Below are 15,812 nucleotides of genomic sequence, written 5' to 3'. Positions count from 1 at the left end.
CTGCATTTGAGGTGAAACCCTGAGCGGGGAGGTGCGGCCGCTCCGTGGGCTGGCAGGCCGGGCTGCGGGGCCGTGCAGGACTGGAGGGGGCGGCAGGCACGTGAGTCCCCACCAGCCTGCGAGAGCAGGTCGCGGTTGGCAGAGTGCTTGAGCCTGTGTCACTGTGACTGATCTGCACGTGTTACCACCCGATCTTCCTGTTTGGTGTGGCCGAACGGTCCTCCTCCTGCAGACTCGCTGGGACCTACAGGGCGCATCCAAGCGAGGAAGGGGGAAGACTCTGGTGCCACCGCAGGGGCCGAGGATAAACAAAGACCGCCGTTGTGTGGGAGCATTACAGCCGTCAAAACGCTTTTATTGAATTCCGGCTTGTAGAGACTGGCAGCCGAGTGTGACTCTGAGGGTTTACGATGTTGGGGAACAAAGACACTCAGTCTGGGTAGGAAAGAACCTTAGAAGCCAGCCGCTCTGCATTCAGTCCATCCGCGCCCGGAGGAGTGAGCGCATCACGCGGGCGCTCCCACCCGCCCCTTAACCCCCGAGGTCTGTGGCCTCGCGGAACCAAGGCTTCTCGGCCACGAGTCTCCTGTTTCACTCGGTTTCATGGAGAAATGGAAGTTCTGTGGCAGAGCCGCTTCCCAGCAGGAGAGGTTGATCTCCTCACTGCGCGTCCAGAAGACCCAGCAAAGCAGCCGATTGCGGACGCGGGAGAGGGGACCACAGGCAGCCCTCGTCCTGCCGGGTGCTGAGTTTATCCGGCCGAGGCTCTTTGTTGACGTTACTGGCTTGTAACATTAGAGACCAAGGTGCTTTCCACCAAGGCATCTGAATTGGGTAAATGAGCCATTTTTAGATCTAAGCTAGTTTCCCTTAAATGAAACCAGACTAGACTCTGGGTTGCCCATCATGATGGGCCAGTACCCGTTCCTCTGAGAACATCGAGAGGGTTCGGACAAAGGATGAAAAACGGCGATGCGGAAGACTGGGGTCCCTTTCCCGTGCAGTGGATGACAGCTCTGGAAGTGGTGGCCCAGAAGCTAAGAGGTGAGCAGGGCCGCATGGGTTTAGGGGGACAAGACTGGGGGCAGGACCCATCAGGAGCAGGGAGTGCTGGTCAACCCCTGAGAACCCCAGGAGTAGAGGGAGCCAGGCCCCCGGGGAACCGAAGCCCAGCTTCATGGCATCTCAGCCTCTGGTGGACTGAAGACTGCATCTCAGTGGGCGTGTCTCCCCCGAGGGGCCAGCGCACCAGCGGGGGAACACCCCAGAAAGACCGGCAGATACACACTTCTTGGCTTACGATGGGGGTGGTACTGCAGGGCAGTGGCTGGGGAAAGACTGTCTTCATTGTAAGAGGCGTTGGGACGCTGTGCGTTCGTGTGGAAGAACGAAGCTGACGACCCCTCAGACCTCACACGGTCATCAGTGCCAAGTGGACTGAAGTCCAGACGCGCAGGGCAAAACCAAACGTGAACAAACAAAGCTAGACGGGAACGTAGGCGGCCATACCCATGCCCTCACGGCGAGGAGAGCAGTCACAGTGGCATACAGAGGGCGCTGGCCATGGAGGAGGAGGGGCCAGTGTGACTGTGTCGAGCTTTCTTAAGCTGCAGTTGGTTTACGATGTGTCAGTTTCTGGTGTGCAGCACAGTGATTCTGTTACACACACACGTCCTTTCTGTTGTAGGCTATCAGAGGGTAGTGAATGTGGCTCCCTGTGCTCTGCAGGAGGCACTTGTTGTTCACCTTTTTATATACAGTAGTTAGTATCTGCAAATCCCAAAGGATTTTTAAAAGAAGCTTTCAAGAGTGAAAGTGGCAGTCACAGACGGGGAGAGGATATTTGCGAGACAGAAGGACCAACGAGGGGCTCGCAGAGGACGTGTAGAGTGGCCACGAATCACAGAGTGAGACACGCAACTCAGAAATGCGCAGGGGCATAAGCACGTCACCACAGAGGGTCATCCAAACGGCCGGCTGTAGCTCTCAGCCTCGTGAGCAGTTGAGGAAAGGCAGGTAAACCACAGCGGAAAGGCCACGTCTTCACACCACGGGAATGGCCGAGGTGGAAGACTGACGGGGCCAAGTGCTGGCGAAGATGTGGAGCAAAAGGAGTTGGCGCACGTCCCCTGGCGCCTGTCCCTCCACGCAGCCCTCCCGCCCCTTCTCCTTCCCGTCCCTGGCCCCGACTTCCCTGTGCCTGCACCCCTGTTCCCTTATGAATCCTCCTCAGATCCCCTCGGATCCTGGCAGGGGAGGCCGCCTACATGCGTGCTCCTGGCTGGCTCTCTGCGGGGTTCTCTGGGCAGAGCTGGCTCGCTTACGAGACTCTGGGCTCCCTGGGGCAGGGGGTTTGGGCTGTCTCACCTCTGTTTCCATCCCAGGCTGATGCAGGAGAGGATCCCTTCCAACATTTTGGGTTGCTTCCCTCGTCAGGGCATCTGGACCCAGCAGAAAAAATTGAGGACGCTCACCCCAAACTATGGTGTGCTCTGGACGAAGGCAAGGTGATTGTGTTCGATGCTTCCTCGTGGACGGCCCACCAGCACTGCTTTAAAGTGGGCACTTCTAAGCTGGTGAGTAGCAAGTCCCCAGGAAATGCAGGCAGTGTTGACACCATGTTAAGCAAGCGTCCTGACTAAGCTGTGATTCTGGGAAGCGAGCAGGCCCACCTGTACAGGCAGCAGGATGCACGAATCTCACTGCCTCCCTAAATCCTGCAAGCGGGAAGGCTCCCATTTTTATCTTGAGTTTTTTAATTAAATGTGAACTTGTTCTATTCTTCACTTAAGTGTTCTTATTTAAGTGAGCAGATAATGGGTTTAAACCCCTGCTGCCCCCTACTCCAAAACTGGAGCCTCATATGATAAAGGAACAGGATCCAAGATATGTCAAAGCAGACTATTCACAGAAGTCTGAGAATGATTTAGACCAAACGAAAAACAAGAAGGAGGAATTAAGGACTCAGCCTCATCTCATCATTCTCATCCTAAGATTGAATTTTGGGGGTTGATTCTTAGTCACAAGCATTTCAAAGACTGTTCAGTAACAGGGCAACTTTAAAAATCCTAGTGAAAATTAAAGCAAAACGCGGCATTTTGTTATCAGTCTCTGTTGCTCCCCAATTAGGGCAGGTAACAACTGAGGCAGAAAGTTATTCCAATTATGTGAAAATATCCTCCCACTGGTTTCACAGAGATATTTGGTACCATTCGACAAGAAAGAAATGTGGGCAGAATCTCTAGAAAATGCTCCCTTCGCTGAAATTTGAAGTTCAAAGTGGTTTATGTAGGATATCTTTGGGCCACTAAAGAAAGATGTTTTACTGAAATTATAACAATTCTCAGGTAGATCCCTCAAAAGAAAGGGCTTTTTAAAATTATTAATTCTGAAATTAGCAAGGTAGCACCTTTTTCTAATTTATAAGAATATTTATTGGTAAAATTAAAACTATGAGTTTTTATAAGATCTTTCTTGTGACTTAAACAGTTCACCACCATCGATGCTGGTTGTATCTGGTTTTAGATCTAGCCTCAAGCCCTCCAACATGAGTGTTAACTGTTACTCTGTAAAATCTACTTGTGTTTGAAAATCTGAGACATTTGTTCAGTTACCAGTAAAATGTTGCCCACATCACGGATGGAGTTGGACACCAGCTCAGAAAATTTTTAGGGAGCATTTTTTAGGGATTCGATTGGGTTTGTTGAGATGTCCAGGCAAATAGCTGTGTTTCACGTTTATGTGGCTTTTATAACTCTTCAGTGTTTTACTTCTTCATGTTTAATTTCCAACAGTCTAAAACTAATCACTGGCTGTTGACTTAGCTAAGCTGGAACCCCGAGAACTCGCTACAGCGAGCACCGGCGGTTCTATCTGTAGTTAACATGCAGTGAGGCTTCATTGTTTGCAGATTCCACGTGTGCAGATTTACCTGCTCACAAAACCTACCTGTACCCCCAGGACACATAACTCACGGTGCTTTCAGGGTCCTCCACAGCTGGAGAGGATGCCAGCTGCGTGCAAGCTCCCAGCCGAGGTCGAACAAGGCAACTGCCTTCCTGGTCCAGCTCACACTGTACATGGGTGTCCTCTCCATGGCCCATTTAGTGCCATGGTTTTTGCATTTTTGTGCTTTTTATGGGTGGTTTTGCTGTTTAAAATGGTGCCCCAGTGCAGAGCTGACTGCTGTCTAGTGTCCTGAGTGCGAGAGGCCGGAGCCTCATGACGTCCGTGCCGTGGACAGGCTCCGTCCAGGGCGAGCTCAGGCGGATGGGTCAGCGGGGTGCAGGGGGCCCTCTGCGCTGTCGACAGCCTGCGTGTGACTTGACAGCCGGCCCCAGTTTCAGATCCATGGATTCCACCCACCGTGGAGGGTGTGGTCCTGCACTGCGTGTCTGGTGAAGAAAATCCACGTGTACGTAGACCGTGCAGTTCAGACCTGTTGTTTGAGGGTCAAGTGTATATAAAATAAGGTGTCTTTAAACAGAAACACACGTACAACAAGGTGACGTATTGATCGGTTAAGAAAAATGTGGCTGTAGGAGCCTCAGCCTGGGTCCCAGCGCTCGCTGAGCCTGCAGGACGCAGCTCACCCCAGGGTCAGCGGGAACTGATGGCCCTCCCCATGTCGTCCCGGCCCTGTCAGAACTGCATGGTGATGGCGGAGCAGAGCCAGGTGTGGGTCGGCTCCGAGGACTCCGTCATCTACATCATCAACATCCACAGCATGTCCTGCAACAAGCAGCTCACGGACCACCGCTCCAGCGTCACGGGTTTGGTCGTGCAGGATGGAGCTCAGGCGCCGAGGTTCGTCCAGGCTCTGCTGGGAGGGGCCGCCTGGCTCCTGGTTGGGTCGGGGGCTCCCAGAGGGCAGGGATCGCTCACCTACGGGGGCTGGGGCGGGCAGGGAGAGTGAAGCGGGTCTGGAGGGAGAGCTCGGGGGTGTTCCTGCCTGTCTCTGCTGTGGGCACAGAGGAGCAGTCTCTCCTGGAGACCAACTCCGGGGGAAGTGTGGTGGTCAGTAGCAGCTGGCACTCAGCCTTCCTTGCCTGTTCTTTGGCTTCTGGTGTTTGCCTGCCCTCCCTGGCCCATAAATGCATCACTCCAATCACCTGTCTTTGCACAGAGTCCCCTGTGTATCTGTCTGTGTCCAAGTGTCCCCTTCTTATGAGGATGCAATCATACTGGACTATGGCTTACCCTCATTCATGTAACTTGAATACTTCTGTACTATTTCTAAACAAGATGTCATTTTGAGGTACGGAGGCAGAGGTTAGGGCTTCAGCATATCTTTCTTTGGGGACACAGTTTACCTCTTTCCTTCGTCGTTTTCCCTGCATAAGAGCGTCAGCTCCCCGAGGGCAGCCCCTGTCTGTCCTGCTCTCTGCTGTGTCCTATGTTTGGAACAGGGCCTGGTGCCCAGCAGGTGCCCAGGGGAGCCATGAGAACCAGCTGTGAGGAAGCCTGGGCTCAGCGGGCAGCCCCAGCCCTGGATCCAGCGGTCAAGGCTCCCTCCCTGCCACCCCCACCCTGTCCCCGAGTTTCACGGATGCCATCTGTCCGGTGGGCGCAGGGTCTCAGCTGAAGCTGAGACAGCATCAGAAGGCGGAGGGGCCTGCGCGGCACGGGCGGGCGCGCCTCCCCCGGACCGTGCTGATGCTCGCCCCTGAGCTCGCAGGGGCGCGTGCTGTTTCCAGCCCTCGTTTGAGGGGTGGGTTTCAGTTAACGGTGACGTTATGGTTCTGTTCGCCAGTTCCTGGCGGCAGCGCACGCAGCAGTGATGGGAGGTGCTGGGTGAGCTCAGAAACCCACCTCTCCCCGCTCCCTGGGTCACATCCTCCCCGAGCCTTTTTCTTGCCACATGGACGGCGTTTGTGTCACTCGTTATCTGTGTTGTGGGTGCCTTCCCTGACAGCAGCTTTGTTCTTTTCTGGATGAGAGCATGCAGGGGGTTCTCCAAGCCACATGACATGCACGTACACACATGTGTCTGCACCGCAGGGAGGTGTACTCGTGCAGCATGGACGGGACGGTCCTGGCCTGGAACGTGAGCACGCTGCGGGTGACCAGCAGGTTCCAGCTGCCGAGCTGCGGGCTCTCGTCCATCAGACTGCACAACGACCGCCTGTGGTGCTGTAAGTCCTCTGTCTGCCGACCTCAGCCCTGCTCGTCCCGGGAAAGGAAACCAAATGAGAGCCAAAGCCTGTTTCCTTGGCTTTACGTGTTTCCAACCTTGACTGTAAAACTCTGGTTTCTTCTCTCTGCTCGCGGCTCCCCGCTCCCTGCCTGAGCTTGCTGCTCCCCTGGGTTCCCTGCTCACAGCTAATGGGACGGGACGCCTGCATCCTGCCCGCGTGGCCTCGCTCCTGCCCTCGCCTCTGCTCTCACTGTCCCCGCTCGTAGTGTGCAGCCAGCCTGAATGCCCCTGGGTCATCGCTGCCCCCTCCGGGAGCCCTCAGTGGCCCTATTGAGGGTGGTCCTGTCTCCCCGGCCCGATAGCCAGCTTGGCGGACTGTGCCCTGTGCTCACCTCTGCCACCCCCTGCCCAGACCTCGGGCCAGGGATGTCCATGGATGTGAGCTGGGCGTTTTGCTGGAGTGTGACGGGGAGGTGCAGACACTGTGCCTGGTGGCGTATGTTCTGCATTTCTGAGCAGCACGGCACAAAGGTCGCCTGCACTTTGAAGGCTTCCCTGCTGGGTGCCAGACAACACTGGTGAATGTTTTCTTTAAATTGAATGTTTTCTTTAAATTGAAGCTGGATTTATATATGATGAGATGCACAGATGGACCTGTACAATTTGTAGTGTTTTGACAGAAGTACACACCACAGAGCCACCCAATGATCGAGACACAGAACATTTCCATCCCAGTTACCAGTCCCTCTGTGCCCCTTTCCAGGTAGCCCCTGACTCGAGGGGAGCGACTGTCCTGAATTCTGTCACTGATTTGTTTTGTTTGTTCCTGAACTTTCTCTGAATGGACCCTAGAGCACCTGTTCATCTGGTTCCGTTCAGGCAACAGGGTGCTTTTAGGGTTCAGCCATGATGCTCCAGTGGCAATAGCTCATTCATTTTATTGCATGAAGGCTGCAACTTGGTTATCCATTCTCCCTTGGATGGACCTGGGTTAACTATGTTTAACCATTTGAGAAACTGTCATTCCTTTCCAGAGGTATATGACAGTTCTAGTTCCTCCACATCCTCACCAAAACTTATCTATTTTTTCATCTTAGCTGTCCTAGTGGGCATGAAGTGGCATCTCACTGTGGCTTTCGTTGCATTTCCCTGACGGCTCACAATGCAGAGCATCCTCTCATGGACTGTTTGCTATTTTTGTGTCTTCAGAGAAACATCTGTTCAGATTCTTTGCCCATCAGTCTACTTACTCTCAAGGCTATTAATGACATGGTTGGATATAAACTTACTTATTTCTTTTCCATTTTCCCCATGTTCTTTTGTTCTTTTGTCTCTCCTTTTCTGCCTTCTTTTAGGCTGAGTACTTTTTATACTCAATTTAATCTTTTGTATTGTCTTTTTAGGCCTGTGTGTTTTGCTTTACTTTTTAGAGGTTGCTCTAAGGACTGCGATATGCCACCTTAATTTCTCACAGTCTACCTTACGCAACTATTACACCACGTCATGTATAATGGACCCAGCATACAGCAGGTCTGGCTTCAAAGGGGGGTGGGTGGCAGAGCTGCAGAGGACATTGTCCCCCATGGGGGTCATCTTGTGGACAGAGCTCTCCCTGGGTCCTCCCCCTTCCGTCGCCCATGGGTGGCGGGAGCCCCTTTCCTTTGGGTGCCTGGCCCACCTCAGGGACAGTGATCAGTCCCACCCACCTCTGTTGCCTCCACTCCCTGCTCCTTGTGCAGCAGGCCCCCTCCCGACTCGCACAAGCAGGGTTGGTGTGAACTCTGCCTGCTGCTCTCTGCCAGCCGGGCCCAGGCATTGTTGGTACCTGGCGATTGCACTTGGGGAGAGCCTGGGGCAGTGAGCATGGCTGGTTGGCCCCAGGGAGGGGCCTCCAGGGGCATCAGTGCCGCTTAGCAGGGCTTCCTGCTGCCCAGGTGTTCCTGACAGTCAGCAGCCTCCAAAAGGACCTTATTAATTAGCCCAAGTGGATAATGGCATCTCTGGATAAAAGGCCTCCTAAGGGATGCCTGGGTTTGCTAATTAGGTCTCGGGCAGGAAGGAGTGGTGGGGGCGGGCTCTCAGGTTCTGGGACCGAGGAGACCCCAGCTGAGCTGCCGAGTCCCAAGGGTGGCCGAGGACAGGGCGTCATTTCTCTGTGGGCTTGCAGTCCACCCACCATGGCAGGAAGCCAGGGCCCGCCCGGGGTGCTGGTACCTCCTGTCCCAGGGGCTTCAGCACAGGGGTGGGAGGAGGGAGCTGGCAGTAAAAGCTGAGAAAGGACAGCCCTGTAGCTCTTCATCTTCCTTGGAGATGACTCCGTCCCCCGTAGCCTTGGTCTGACCTCTCCCCTGCGGTACTGATTTTGATGACCTGCAGCTCTCATGGTGTGGAAACTCTTGGTTTACAAAAAGACGTTTTCCTGGAGTGATTAATAGAAACAGATGGAGAGACGCTTAACCAGGGAGACATGTCCCACGTGGGCTGGGCACTGCTGCCTAGAGTTCTGTCCTTACTGACGGGGTTCGCAGACACCGTGGCTTCAAGGGATGGGAAATGCCCCATAACCGTGGCAGGAAGGATCCCAAAAGCCTCAGAAGAGGCTGCTGGATTCCAGCAGTTTCCTCATCAGTAAAAATGGGGCTAATGGTCTGAGTGTCGCTGCGAGGACAACGTGGCTGAGAGAACGGGAAGGCTCCACATGACTGTCCCAGTCACAGAGCCCCACCCCGTGGTCAGACATGGCAAGGACCAGTGGCCCCGCCAGTCACACTGCAGCTGGGACAGCGGCTTCCTCCCTGTGCTTCGAATCCGCCCCACCTGCGCCTCATTCTGGGTCTTGTGTCCTGCAGGTACTGGTACCAGCATCATGCTCGTGACCACGAATGGATTTGTCCGTCAGGAACTGAAGATCAACGAGAACTTCACAGAGATAAGCACCTCCTTCCTGGGTTTCCAGCTCATACCCGAGGTACCCCAGCACCTCTGTCTGGGCGGTGCACGCTGGCTCCCCCAGCCAGCGCCCGCATTGACACCTTACGTTTTAGCAGGAGCAGCTCTGGGCGGCCTGTGCTGGGTACGGCGACCTCTACATTTGGAGCCTGAGGGACCTGGCCCAGCCCCCCCAGAGGATCCACCTGCCCGAATGCTCCGAGGTCAACTGCATGATCAGGGTGAAGAAGCAGGTAAGGGGCGCCAGGACTCCCGGAAGAGCCTGCCTGTGGGGCTCCGCCCCTCCCCCCACGGCCTCTCTGCCCCGCCCGCCGCCCCGCCCCCTCCGCTCAAGGCCCCGCCCCTCCGCTCAAGGCTTCGCCCCTGGGCTGCGGGCAGAGGGGGTCCCCACGCTAATGCCCGTCTCTCCTCCCAGATCTGGGTGGGCGGCACTGGGCTGTCGCAGGGGAGGTCCAAGGGTAAGATCTACGTGATCGACACCGAGAGGAAGACGGTGGAGAAAGAGCTGGTGGCCCACGCGGACACGGTGAAGACCCTGTGCTCCGCGGAGGACAGATACGTGCTGAGCGGGTCCGGCCGCGAGGAAGGGAAGATCGCCATCTGGAAAGTCGAGTAACCTGGGCGCCCGTGGGAGCGGCGCTGAGCCCTGCGAGGGAGCGGCGTGCCTTCGGCCGGCTTTCTGGAGCCTTCCCAGAGAAGGCGGGTCCCCACCTGCCCAGCGGTGAGCGGGGCGTGGCCACTGCAGGCGCCTGTTCGGCGCTCGGGCCTCAGTTACCAGGCCTGTAATATCGCACTTTCTCTCTGGGGCTTGACGGATTGAACTGTACCGTTTCAGGTTGGGTTGCCTGTCAGTTAACCTCCGCTGAGAAGTCACCCCTGCGTTGTCTAGGCACTTTCAGAATCCACGACCTGGGCCAGCACCGGGCCAGCTGGAAGCAGTTTAGCCAAAGCACACACGACCCGCAGACCTCAGGGCTCTGGTCTTGCCTTTCCCTGGCTTCACTCACTCATTCACTCACCAAATGCTGAACCCGACAGCCCCACACTGACCTCTTGTTTCCAGCAAAGCTCACAAGAAGGGGCGTTTTTAAATGGCCGCTTTGTGGTTGAACAGGTTTGCGCCGGCCCTCACTGTCCCCCATCAGAGCAGGTGACCAGGATCTGCCCCAGGGAGGAGACAACACTATGATAAGGCTGTCTGGACAGGGCTGGGCCAGCAGAGGCAAGTTCTGTGCCTTAAAAACAAACAAACAAAAAGAATGCAACAATTTTGTAATGAGGAAACCCAGAGACTTTTTTCTACCAAAGATCAGAGCTCCATCTAAAATCATGTACAGACTCAGCAGACGCTAATGTATATTTCTGCTCCATGTGCATCTTGTGTGCATAGCGTGTATGTATATATAGACGGTGCCTTATTATTTAACTGAAGATAATCTTACTAGCTATAAAAAAAATTTGCAAAAAAGACCTTTTGCACATTTTTTTTCTGTAACATTGAGATTTCCATTCTTAAATGTCAGTGAGTAAGGTTTTGGCATGGCTGCTGGACCAGGAGGGAGCACTGTTGAGGGCCCATGGCCTGTCCCATGTGGACCCATGAAGTGCTCAGGCACAGGGGAATGGCTGCTGGACCCTCTGCCCTGGACTCTTGGGACTTGGGGAGACACCGCACCAGACCTTGCTCACCCCTGACAGGTCTCTGAGGGTCTCTATCAGGCCCCCAGGACAGAGCCAGACTCCAGAGGCATCTGCAGTGCCTCCTGGGTAAACGCTTTGGCTGGGCCTCTGGCTGGGTCTGCAAGACCCAAGCATTCTGGAAGGTTTGGATCACTGGTCGATATTCGGGAACGTTCTGAGACTGGTGAGGAGAACAGCCAGGTGGCCGAATCCCTCCCCGTCAGCCCTGATGGGAAGGGTGTCCTGACTTCTAGGAGGCAGACTAGGCCAGCAGCAAAGGGCGGGAGGTGGGATTCTGCTTTTGTGAAGTTGGTTCTTAAAACTAATAAGTAAACTTCTAGCAAGACTGATCAAGAAACTGATCAAACACAGATTACCAGTATCAGGAGTGAGAGAGAGGAGAGAATCCTGCAGACATCAAAAGCATGTCATGAATAATTTTATGGCAAAACACCTCACAGCTGGGAGGAAATGCACACATTTCTTAAAAAACAACTTTATGAAACCAGTGCAAGAAGACATAGAAAATCTGAATAGTCCTGTCTCACTCACGAGACTCACATCACCTTGCTACCCAAACCAGCTAAGATATTACAAAGAAAAAAAATGCAGACCAGTATCCTTCATAAACATTAAAATCTTTAGAAACATTTTAGAAAATCAAATCTAGCAATACAAAACAAGGACACCACCTTACAATCAAGTGGAATTCATTGCAGGAATGCAAAGTTGTTTTAATATCCAGGTCAATTAATGCAATTCACCATCTTAACAAATGCAAAAAGGGAAACCACAAGTCCATCCCAATAGATTTGGAGTCTTTGACATAATTCAACATCCCTTCATGATAAAAGCTCTCAGCAAACTAGGGCTAGAAAGAAACTTCAACTGGATAAAGAACAGCCACCAAAAAACCCACAGCAAACATTATACTCAGTGGTGAAGACTAAATGTTTTCACTCTGAAATCAGGAACAAGGCAGACTTCTTCCACTCATAGACTGGGAGAAAATACTTACAAACTATATAGCTGATAAAGGACTTCTATCCTTAAAACTCAGCAGTCACAAGGAAAATAAACCAATCCCCAAAGAGGACGAAAAAGCTATGTTAGACATTTCACTAAAGAAAATATACAACTGGCAGATAAACACAGGAAAAGATGCTTAACATCTAAGGAAACAGAACCACAGTGAGACATTACACACACATGGAAAGGCTAAAAAATTTTAAACTATGCTGACAAGGATGTGGGGCGAACAGAACCCTCGTTCGTTGACTGTGGGGCTGCAGAACGGTAGAGCCGCATCAGAAAAGAGTTTGACAGTTTTAATAAAGTTAAAAATATATATATGACTCAGCAACCCTTAAGGTGTTTATCAAAGAGAGGAAAACACATTTACACAAAGCCGTGTACTCAAATGCTCACAGCAGTTCATAATAACCAAACACTAGAAACAATCCAAATGTTTAAACGAATGGCAGTACCGTCATTTAATTGAACACTAGTCAGCAGTAGGAGGGCACAAACTAATGACACCTGGAGTAATAGGGATGGCTCTCAAAGCTTTCTGCTAACTCAGAGGAACCAGGCACAAAAGATCGCACACTGTGTGAGTCCGTGTATATGACGCTCAAGAAAAGGCAAAAACGATAGTGACAAAAAGCAAACGGGTGACTGGCCGTGTATGAGAGGTGGGAGAAGGGAACGCCTGCAGAGGGGCACCAGGGAAACTTTGGGGGGGGGGGGACAAAAGAAGCTGCCGTGGACATGTGTACAGACGTTGCTGTGTGGACATGTCTTCCTTTCTCCTGGGCATGTCCTCGACGTGGGATTGCTGGATTGTGTCGTAACCTGACACACGTCCGACTTTTTGAGGAACATACCATGACTGCAGTGGTGGTTACGCCCTCTAGACATTTGTCAGACCTTATCAACTTGCACACTTAACACTGGTCAGTTTTATTGCACATAAGTTATACCTCAGTGAAGCTAATTTTTTGAGCAAAAATTAAAGTTGGACTCAAATAGAAAAATCACGATTCATCAATTATATTCTTAATGAAATAACTCATATTATTAATTAAATCATGATTCATGATTCATGATTCAGCAGGGATGCACAGCGCTCGCATTCACGAGGTGGTGCCAAATGTCTACTCACTCTGCTGTGCTGGCCGACGAAGTCCACAGTCTCCTGTTCTTAACCTGGGAAGCCACCCCGGGAACGGGTCCACTCCTGGAGCTGCCACCTGCTGCTAGGTGGCTATGTGGTATGTGTCCTGGTTGCTACCAGATCCCCATCAAGTGTCCACCACCTCTGCCTGGCGCCTCTCCAACCCTCTGAGAGGAGGTCCTCTGTTGAGTCTTGAGACTGGGTTCCTTCTTCAGCCTCACTCTGCACGCTCTCCCCCCTTCCGGGAGTCCTTGCGGTCTCTGGGCCCGGGGAAGATCCCTACACTTGTCTTTTGAGTTCTGTGTGTGTGTTTTCTGTCGTTTCTAAGGGCCTGGAATACACACTGGGCCCACCTTCTTGTGTCTCAGAGCTGTTTCCTGATCTAAAAATCACGGTGTAGTCTCCATTTTGGGGAAGAACCAAGCATGGAACAGGACATGTAAAAGAGCTGTGCAAGTGAGAAGCAACCAAAGGCTTATACTTAAAGCCACTGTGGTTCCTCGACTGAGTTCGAGGCCACATGTGAGATTTCTAAGAATTCAGCTCTTTTCACTAATGAAATTTTCTTGCCTACATGTGTCCTACTTGAGGTCCCTCCCTCCAGGAAAATCCTTCAGTACACATTCCAGAAACACAGATTCGTGAATTTTTAGAATGACAGACGAGGTACAGACAGGCAGACAGATCGTAGATAAGGTATAAACACAACTTTCCCCTTGATTTTTCAATAAAAACAAAACCCCAAGAAACTTCTGTTCATACTGTTAAAACAATGTAGTAGGCCAGTATGTGCTAATGAGGAAAGAGGATTATGTTACTAAACAGAAAATGTAGATTGCGAACTCTACACAGTGTGGTCCAATTTTCGTTAAAATATTTTCTGCATTAGCGCATGTGGGACAGATGTGGGGGCATGCGGGTGGGGGCGGGGTCTGGGGCACCGATTTTCGGTTATTTACCGCCCATGCGTGTGCGACCTCCAGCCGGCGCCTTGGAGAGGCCTCCCGGGCCCGGAGTGGGGGGCGGGGCGCAGAGCTCTCTGAGGCCCCCACTCTCCCAGGCGGCGCACCCCGCGCCTCGGTCTCGCTGGCTCTGAGCATCCAGGGCCGAGGCTGGGCGGACAGCAGGGGGCGCTGCGCGCTGGCCTTAGCCGCGACCGGGACGAGGGCGGAACCCTGGCCCCAAGCCCCGCCCCGCCCCGCAGGGAGCGCCTGTGCCGTGTGACCCCATAGTCCCCACAGCAGGGAGTTGTGCCCAGGTTCTAACCGCGAGGCGCTCAGGTCACGGTGCAGGACCAAGGCCCCGGGGTGTCCGGGCCTCCGTCCCCCTCCACACACCCAGGCTCGACCCCGGGAGCCCTTGGTGACCTCGCAGTCCGAGCCGACCCCGACTCCCTCTCCCATCCCCCATGCCGGGCGGCCTCCGCGGTACCCCAAACCATGACCACCCTTCTCCCCACCCCACGTCAGCAGAGCCTTTGAACAAACCAGCCCGTCCTGAGTTCATACAGCTGTGTGACCTTGGGCGAGTCCCACCCCCTTCATTTCCTCTCACCAACTGCACTGGTGACAGCCGCTTGCAGCTGCCCCGCCGACACAGGCCCTGCGGTAACCGCACGTCTGGTGGCAGCTCGCTCTGTGGCTGGCTGGTGGTAACCAGGGCTGCTTCTGAGCTCCCCTGTTTCCCGAGGGCTCTCTACCAGCAGTCAGGACCCCACTATGCCCCCCACTTACCCACCAGGGCAGGCCTGGGCTGCCAGACATCTGGCCATACCTGGCTGGGGCCCCAGTCCTGGGTTTGGCCTTAAAGGGCCATGTCAGGTCACCAGCACAGCCAGCATGCTGGGTGGGTATCATTCCCACCTGAGCCAGGTGAGGCAAGCAGAGCTGAGACCCCCTCACCTCTGGCAGGTGCCCTGGAGGGGCTGGGGGTTCAGACATGGGCCCCCAGATTTGGAGCAGGGGTTGCCTCTGGGAGGACCTCATGAGTTGATATCTGGCCCACACCCACGGGCCGGCCTTGGCCAGAACTGGGGTGTGTTGGCCCTCCCTGCCCTGGACCCACCCAGGCTCCAGGAGGTTGGGCGGGCCTGGGTCCACAGCCCAGCCCCCGGAGGGCAGGGGGAGGGGCTGTGGGGAGGTGACACACACACCCACACTGTCACTTGGTAGGGAAAGGTTTATTAAGAGTCAACCACAGAGTAACAGCGAAAAGACACAGGGAGGACCTGGTCTACACCCAGGCTGGGCTCCGCGTGGAGGTGAGAGTCACACACACAGGACTGCGGGCACAGGAGGAGTGGACAGCGCCGTGCAGCCACACCTACGGGAAGGACGCACGAGGACTCTGCGCGGAAACACAAACGCCAGGCCGCTTTTGCCCACCTGATTAAAAAATTAATGTGTGATATTACTCTTCTATATAATCCCTTTTCCTCAGAAAACATTATGTGTTTAACACACACTTACATCATTGCTAAAATCAGCAAGAGCTATTATAGTGCTCCAACTTAATAAGTTGATATAAAAAAGTTGTCCTGTGGCCAGTTCACAATGGAACTAAATAAGTTTTGTTCCGAGATGCCTGGGGAGTTTCTCTGGTAACAAGAGGCATTTCCAACAATTGGGTCGTTCTGCCACCAAGAGACAGTCTTGGTCCAGAGCACATGGAGACGTGCCCCTGGCCACCCAGGGAGGGTGAGAGAGTGGGGGTGGGTGCTCAGCTCTGCAGAGGTCCTGAGGATGGGCTGGCCCAGGGGCCAGCCGGGACCAGGGGTGGTGGCTGGCTCCCCACGAGGAGGTAATGAGAATGGCTGTTGGTTGAGCCCCTAAGGGCTGTCCAGGGTCAGAACTGACCCCACTTCCTCAGGAA

General features: G+C 53.7%; 1 protein-coding gene across 5 annotated transcripts in view; it reads left to right on the top strand.

Moving 5' to 3' along the window:
• DENND3 (DENN domain containing 3) overlaps nt 1–10,553 on the top strand; it is a 46,102-nt gene extending 35,549 nt beyond the window's left edge. For 4 of the 5 annotated variants that reach the window (XM_032468121.1, XM_032468119.1, XM_032468123.1 and 1 more), the window contains 6 exons: nt 2,437–2,576; nt 4,646–4,806; nt 6,001–6,134; nt 8,986–9,104; nt 9,181–9,318; nt 9,501–10,553. In XM_032468121.1, the coding sequence (XP_032324012.1) occupies nt 2,437–2,576; nt 4,646–4,806; nt 6,001–6,134; nt 8,986–9,104; nt 9,181–9,318; nt 9,501–9,701 (893 nt within the window). In that variant the 3' untranslated portion in view covers nt 9,702–10,553. The remainder of the gene's footprint in view (nt 1–2,436; nt 2,577–4,645; nt 4,807–6,000; nt 6,135–8,985; nt 9,105–9,180; nt 9,319–9,500) is intronic. The other variant, XM_032468120.1, reaches the window with a different exon arrangement.
• Nucleotides 10,554–15,812: the final 5,259 nt, after the last annotated feature.

This window comes from Camelus ferus, chromosome 25 (assembly GCF_009834535.1).
Source record: "Camelus ferus isolate YT-003-E chromosome 25, BCGSAC_Cfer_1.0, whole genome shotgun sequence".
Taxonomy (NCBI): domain Eukaryota; kingdom Metazoa; phylum Chordata; class Mammalia; order Artiodactyla; family Camelidae; genus Camelus; species Camelus ferus.
The sequence above is the reverse complement of the archived record's forward strand: the minus strand, read 5'-3'. Positions and strand labels throughout refer to the sequence as shown.